This window comes from Dendroctonus ponderosae, unplaced genomic scaffold (genome assembly GCF_020466585.1).
Source record: "Dendroctonus ponderosae isolate FM_Combo_2020 unplaced genomic scaffold, Dpon_F_20191213v2 Dpon_F_20191213_5, whole genome shotgun sequence".
Taxonomy (NCBI): Eukaryota; Metazoa; Arthropoda; class Insecta; order Coleoptera; family Curculionidae; genus Dendroctonus; species Dendroctonus ponderosae.
The window spans coordinates 13809308-13816743 of NW_026018715.1; the positions used below are offsets into that span (position 1 = coordinate 13809308).

At 37.4% G+C, this 7436-nt stretch overlaps 3 protein-coding genes across 6 annotated transcripts in view; 2 read left to right on the forward strand and 1 right to left on the reverse strand.

Moving 5' to 3' along the window:
* The window catches only part of LOC109545456 (putative acyl-CoA-binding protein), a 28907-nt gene that overhangs the window by 1703 nt on the left and 19768 nt on the right, over positions 1 to 7436 (forward strand). The gene's annotated exons all lie outside the window — the stretch shown is intronic.
* Positions 1456 to 7436, reverse strand: part of LOC125504459 — a 13611-nt gene continuing 7630 nt past the window's right edge. The window contains exons 3-5 of one of the 2 annotated variants that reach the window (XM_048666454.1): positions 6550 to 6769; positions 3619 to 3713; positions 1456 to 2818 (exon numbers count right to left, since the gene is read on the reverse strand). In XM_048666454.1, the coding sequence (XP_048522411.1) occupies positions 2796 to 2818; positions 3619 to 3713; positions 6550 to 6769 (338 nt within the window). In that variant the 3' untranslated portion in view covers positions 1456 to 2795. Of the gene's footprint in view, positions 2819 to 2848; positions 3562 to 3618; positions 3714 to 6549; positions 6770 to 7436 lie in introns of those variants that run through there. The other variant, XM_048666453.1, reaches the window with a different exon arrangement.
* Positions 5661 to 7436, forward strand: part of LOC109545609 (Bardet-Biedl syndrome 1 protein homolog) — a 19858-nt gene continuing 18082 nt past the window's right edge. For all 3 annotated transcript variants that reach the window (XM_019916393.2, XM_048666455.1, XM_048666457.1), the window contains exon 1: positions 5661 to 5888. The gene's annotated coding sequence lies outside the window, so the exon portion shown is untranslated. The remainder of the gene's footprint in view (positions 5889 to 7436) is intronic.

Sequence of the window (7436 nt, forward strand, 5' to 3'; positions counted from 1 at the left end):
CTCAAGCAAAAGCAGTTCAAACGAATTTCCTATACCTACGCTGGTTTCGCGACTTGCAGTTGAATGTACCGGGTTTTTAAAGTGTTCGTGATTCAAAATGCACGTTTCCATATAAGCTTTAAAAAAATCCTCTGTAGATGAAACCAAAAAAGGTTTGAACATTGTTGAGAAGAAACAGTTACAGTCCAAGCTGGTCGGCAAATTAATATTAATGGTGTGTTTCCAGTTAAGCAACAGCTGAAACTTTCCAGCACGTTTACAGCTAGAATAATTCAAAGCTTCGGCCATTCTAATCGTCTGCATGAAGAAAACAATAAAATTTGCTGAAGAATGTGGGATTTCAATGGCCGCAAAGGTGAACGGTTTGAGTGGAATGCTGACGCATCAATTTACCTATATAAAACGAAATCTCCTGACTTTCCAAGCTTTCCTCAAAGATTCTGTTTCGGATTTTTGGCAGGTCTTTTTTCTCCCTTATCGCCTGTTCCTTTTGCCGAAAATCCTTCGCGTTTTCGTCTATTTCTTTCACGCTTTCAACGTCCAGAATCCGCACCGCTTTGGTGTTTTCATCGGAATAATCGAGCAAAACCCTGGAAGAGGAGGAGACGCAAACGGTGTCTCCCACATTTCTTCTGGGTTTGCGATAGGTCGAAGGCGCCGATCTTGGAGGAGGCATCGGAGGCGATTCCGGGGTGAAAAATTGAGCTTCATTGTTTTTCCTTTTGATGGATTTTGAGGAAATCGACCGTCGATGTCGGGTTGGTTTACTCGAAGGCATTATTCATCGTTTTTCTCTCTTGGGGAGTCTGTTTAATGCACTCAGTTGGTTTTCTTTGCTTGGCAATTACCACCGCGCTTTCTATGTAGGAAATATTTACTTAAACTGATTCATTTATGCGTCAGAAGCACGCATTAATTAATCTAGGTGTTGAAGAATACAGCACGCACTTTAGAGGAAATTGACTGATTTGAAAACATTAATTGTTTTATTTATTCTCGGTTAATAAAGTCGATTGGCTATGCAGAAGTTTGATCAATTAAGCTTGCTTAATTACCTTCACATAACTGGAAACTAGAGCATAAAATGTTGATTTTTTTGTACTTTCCGCTATTAAATCGCACCCAAATGCATAAGAACGCAGTTTTCACTTTAAGCGCTCGACATTATTGGACAAATGCAGATATTCGCTTGCAATAAGTTGCTCGGTAAAGATCAAGGTTTCACCCAGTAAATTCATCTGAACAAAATGACGGTAAACATTGAGGAATTGATGAAAAAGGGAAAAAGAGCAACCAAACGGCCAGTTTGGCGTGATATAAATTTGCATATAGATCAACGCAAATCCTTTGAAAGAATCTACGAATTAAAACTGTGCGGATAGTTAAGGAGCGGCATCTTGGATACGATATAGACTAATACATTAAAAAAAACAAAATTTCGCAAGAATTTAACTAACGAAATGTATCAAGCACCTGGCAAATTTCGTCCGAGACTTGGATTGGCAAGCGAATAATGTATAATTTTGGGGCCTGAATTCCTTACATAAGCGACGCTAAAACACAAACAAAGAAACCAATTGAGCAGCACCTTAAAAGGTAAGAGACACCAGTGATTCACCACATTTGCTGCACGTTTAGGTCACTAATAATTCCGTAAAGTCACTGTTTTAGCTACTTGAATAATCAGAACCTGGTCAAAAGTAATTGAAAACTGCTTAAGTCCGATAACGCATCACGAAAACTTAACTGGTTTTGTAAAAACCCGACGAACTTTCACTTCTTTTGCGAGCGCAGTTGCACAGTGAACTTGGGATGGTTCCTCGCTTTATTAAATTATCATTGGTGGTACTAAGGAAACATTCACTTATGAGTTAATTGGAGGAAAACCGCCGACAAACAAGATGCGGTTTCGACCGTGTGTGTTACTGAAAACGAGCGAAAATTTCCCATATTTTAAACAAAAGAATGTTTATAATGTTGCATCTTTGTCTGAGCGGCTGGAAGGACAATTGCTAATTCACACGAACGAGTGGTACCAAATGAAAGCGAAAACAGCAACGTTGTCGATGGTACTCCAGTTGTATAAGAACTGGTACGGTTTATGTGCAACGACTGTAATGGATCGTTATATAAATAAACATCCATGGAATGATAATGAGAAGCGCATTTTTCCTGGAAGAGAAATTTACTTTGGCGCAAGGTTAACGCAATTTTTAATGCGGCAGAACTCGTACACCCTATATATTAACATTTTTAGGTGAAAATGTTAAAGAATCTTTAAAAATATGTGCTCTGTGAATCCGTCGAGGAGTTTTTTGCTACTAAATTATTAAACTTTGGACATTATTTGGACTTTTCTCCATGTTTGCATTAACCCTTGCAATAGTATCTCAATATACACCTTAGATATCAAGCGAAGCTCCTCTACTCATTTATTAAGAAAAGCTTCAGATGCGCCCCTAAGTGAATTTGAAATGAGTCCGTCTAGTGGTTCTTTCGCAATAAATTATTAAACTTTGGACATTTTTATGCCATTTTTACACTACCATCTTCAAGAAGCAATTTCTCAATAAATGGACCAGATATCAGGACGCGCTCTTTAACACTCTGTAAGGAAAACGCAATAAACAGGACGCGCTCAGGGCCTAAAACTTAAAGCCTAAAAAACTAGTTTGTTTATTAAAATTAATTGTTTGTAAAAACATTGTTTATTAAATTATTATCGTTGGCAACGCCGATTAAAATAAAACAAGTCGTCATTCTGGTGGGTTTGGAATGATATCAGCCTCGAACTCTCAACAGCGGCTTTGAAGGCAACCTGCTTGAAAAATTGCCGGCTTCAATTTAGTAATAATTACTATTTTCCTTTGGTAATCGCATTAAAAGTTGAGCAATATTTGCGGCCTGCTGCACTCAAACGGAGCTGACATAATCCGCTTGATAACAAAACAAAACTTAATAACTATAACACAAATGACTAGAAAGGATTTTTCAGTTTTTATTGAATTTCAAAAATGTTTACTTGATTTGTCGTTGAAGACATCAAAATGCTGCCGGAGGCTTCAAAACAATTATTTTCAACAAAGCTTTGAGCGTACGCGTACCTGATTAATTACGCGTCTAATTGATTATGTTATAAATTCAAGGCAGTCCCACACCTTGCGATATCTTGTGATTTCATCATATAGTTGAAGAAAAACGCTGTCGACTTCATAATGAAGCCTCAGAGAAATTGTCTAAAAGGAAGCGATTGTCTATAAAAATGCATTATTCGATGCTAAGGAAAAAAGGAAAAAATACTGTTTGTTGGCTGGTTAGCGCACGTTTAAATGCCTTAGTTTTTAACCGAAATAGGCTCCTGTTTTTGCATATGGATGGGAAAAATCATGTTTTAATACGCCCAAGGAGGCGAAAGTCTGTAAATTCATAAGCAGGCGTTCTGGACTAAAAATAATTAAAGTCGCATCCACTAAATTATCAAGATAATCTAAATGTGGACAAAATGGTGAAGGATGTTTAAAAGACAAATAGTTCCATATACATCAGAGATTTTGTAAATATCTATAAAAAATTGTACATTTATTTACCAAAAGTAATTTTACTTTAACTTTAACTTACCTACTGGAGTGTTGCCTTCCTTGAGGGTTTTCGATAGTTGCTCCCGGAAATGTTGCGACCATCCCGGCTTTTTCCCTTTATGCCGCTCGCGAACCCTGAACGAAAAATGTCGAATTAGTTCAAGTAGCCTGCTGGTAACAAACTTGATTATTGCTGATGTGAATCAATGTCATAATTGAGTGTATGTTAACGGTTAAATAATAATAATTTCTATTTATTACATCGGTTATTTATATGCGGAGCATGTAGATGAACGTTCACCTTTAATGAAAGGCAACATCAAAAACAGCAGTTTATAATTTATTATCGCCCATTGTATGGCAATAAGTAACTGTTTTATGTTTTGCGAGGTGATAAAATTTATAATGTGAGGAATTTCAGGTGCTTGTTCTAGAAAAGACACTTTTTTTCGAATAGCTTTGAACATCTTCTTAGCCAGTTTTGCCAGTTTTGCACTCCCGCCTTCAAGTCGCAATTTCCCAATAAACAGAACAGAAATGGCGACCCGCTCTTTAATATTGTTTAAAGTAAGCTTCAGGTGCGACCCAAAATGAATCCAATCAGTGGTTTTTTCGGAATAAATAATTAAACTCTGGAGGTTCAAAAGGAAGGACTTCCAAGACTCGCTTATTATTAATATTTAAGGGAAACTTTAAGTTTTTCGCTGCGTGAATTTGAACGTAATCCGTCCAGTGGTTCTTTCGCAATAAATTATTAAACTTTGGACATTTTTTTACTTTTTGCCACTTTTTCACCACCGTCTTCAAGACGGGATTTCTCAATAAACAGACTAGATATTATGACGCGATTTTTTAAATTCTTTAAGAAAAGCTTCTCGGTCTTTGCAGTGTGAATTTGAACTGAATCAGTTTAGTGGTTCTTACGCAATAAACTATTAAACTTTAAACATTTTTTTACTTTTCGCAATTTTTGGCACTACCGTCTTCAAGGGGCGATTTCTCCATTAATGGACCAGGTATCACGACGCGCTCTTCAATATTCTGTAAGAAAAACTTCGCGTTCTTTGCTGTGTGAACTTCAACTGAATCCGTCTAGTGGTTCTTTCGCAATAAATTATTAAACTTTGGACATTTTTTTACTTTTTGCCACTTTTTTACCACCGTCTTCAAGAGGGGATTTCTCAATAAATGGACCATCTATCACGACGCGCTTTTTATAATTCTTTAAGGGAAACTTGATGTTTTTCGCTGCGTGAATTTGAACGGAATCCGTCTAGTGGTTCTTTCGCAATAAATTATTAAACTTTACTTTTTGCCATTTTTTAACTACGGTCTTCAACTGGTCATTCCTTAGGTGAATTTTGAACTGAATTCATCGAGTAGTTTTTTGAAACAAATTTAGCACGTTTTAAACAGATTGCACATGAATAAGATGCAGAAAAACCGAGAAAAAAACGAAAAACCTTACCAAATTTCGTTACTTTTAACCAACTATTTTCGGCTAGATTTAACCGGGCAAGTGACGCTCGAATTAACTCCACAACCGAAGAGTATTTGCTGAATAAAATTTCGATTCGCTTCAAGCCCATTTCCCAACGCGTAATAAAAAGTAAATATAATTTTCGATACGAATTTTGACAATAAACCGCAAATGGACTGCGCGCTAATTGAATTTAACATACTAACCAACGGACAAGAAACAAATAAACCATTGTTTTAACCAGAATTATCCAATCGGCCTATTGTTAACCCTCATTTGCTATCTAGGTCTTGTTTAATATGGGTTATTTTTTAATTTGTTAATAAATTCTTAAATAAATATGGTTTGCCGAATAACGGTTGGAATGAGCCAAGTTTTTTGATTGGTTAATCAGCAATCGCGTCAATTTTAAACGAATTTTGGGTTGATGCGTTTTTAAAAAGTGTATCATTTTGACCAAAAATTCGCACTGACATATTTGGACATGTTGAAAATGTGATCAATCGTAACGGTTGCCATGGCGACAGCACGACGATACCAATAAAATTGGGCCAAAATACAGTATTGACTGATGTTACCATTAGCAACTGTCACACAATGAGTTAAGTCTGACATTTTCGATCAGAATGCTCAAGAGATTGTTTGAGGTGGATCGACTCGATATATTTTCAGTGTTTTTTCGAGTTTTTATAGTGACAAGCAACCGAGCGCTGGTATGGAATATTTCAGCTAACATCCAGGAGCAGTCCGTTCAAGTGAAAAGGTGTTTGATGGCATTTGGCAAGGTTTAAGAAGAACTGGTTTTGCCCAATGATTGTTTAACGTTCAAGGTGAGCACTGATTAAGTCTATCTATGTGTTAAAGACCGTTGGAGAGAGTGGATGGCAAATTTGAATGCAAACGTGTTATCGGAAATGTGCTTTTACGCGCAGCTCTCAAATTTTGACAGCCGCTTGACATTTGCCTTCAACTTTTTTCAAAGTCAACAATCCTTGATAGAGAAAGACAGTTTAAATCTGACAACTTCGAGCAAATCGGCGTTTTCTGGAGCAAAACATTAGAGCGATTGAAACCTCTTTTATTGGTCGGTACCGAAGCTGAGTAGCTTCTCAACTTGCAGCTCAATATCCGGTAATTTTCTAGTTTAGTTGCTCAGAGCCTTTACAAACACTTTTTCTGAGTAACGTTTCTTTTCTGCCACGTTTGCACTGTTAATCTTCACAAAACTCCCATAAGAAGGCGCGTCATTGACTCTTGAACTGCTTTCAATCATCATTTGCACAACAGCAAGGAAAAGTGTTCGTTAAGACACAATCTACAACTAATTTTTTGCGAAGTTAGTAACTAAACTAGAAAACCGGTAAAAGAACGGGAGCCATTATTTTGAGCAAATTTTTTGAAGGTATCGAGCTGAAAGTTGGTTCGGTACAGGCTGAAAACGACGGTTCAATCGCTCTAAATCGGACCTTCGAATTGTTTGCTAACACTCACACTATGAATCCACTTTCCCGCTCCTCATTGTCCGTAACATCTTCCCATTCGTCGCTGCGTTCGGACACTCGATCGCTGACATCGCTGGGTGGCTTGTAGTACGTGTTTTCATTGTTGTATTCCCATCTAGGCAGTGGCTGGCCATATAAACTATTCGTTTGATGGTCGGAGGAGACGACACTGTCCCTATTGGAGCCGCTATCCGTAGTTAGTTGGGAACCTACAAGTAGCATAGAATTTCAAAAATTTTGAGACTAAAAAGCGAAAACTTGCGGCGGTGAATTTTCTTAATTGCTAAAGTTTTCGATACGGTATATGTTGCTAATTTGAGGACAGTAGATAACTCTTCAGGCGCAGTTTATTGCCATCAGGGTTTGAACCACATGCGCCTGATTCCTTTCTAATGAATGAGCGAGTATGCACAACATTCGCTTTGAAATTATGAAAATCTTTCAATCGATTCAACTGTGTTGCAGTTCTTGAAATATGAAATTGCACAAATTGTCGCTGAAAGTGGCGCAAATTGAGAAATCAGCCGCGCTTAATCTCGATGTCATGTTGCCGGCGACATGTGTACTTCATACCTATAACATACCGAAATTGCTGCCATAAAAACTGATAAGAGTAGATGCTTGTCAATAACGATAACCCCTTTGATTACAGCTTTAGTATTATTATTATTATAGTACCGAATACGCATTTTACCCACTAATATGGAGGACACTCTGTAAACTCTCTCAATCTACCAATAACAAATACAAAAGAGATAGACTTTCGAGGCCATTCTTTGAAACTAATGGGTTTTTCGGGTTTTTAGGCCGTCCTTCGATAGAAATTCTTCTTGACGTTTCGCAAGCACGAGTGGCTTGCATCTTCAGAAGTGGTTT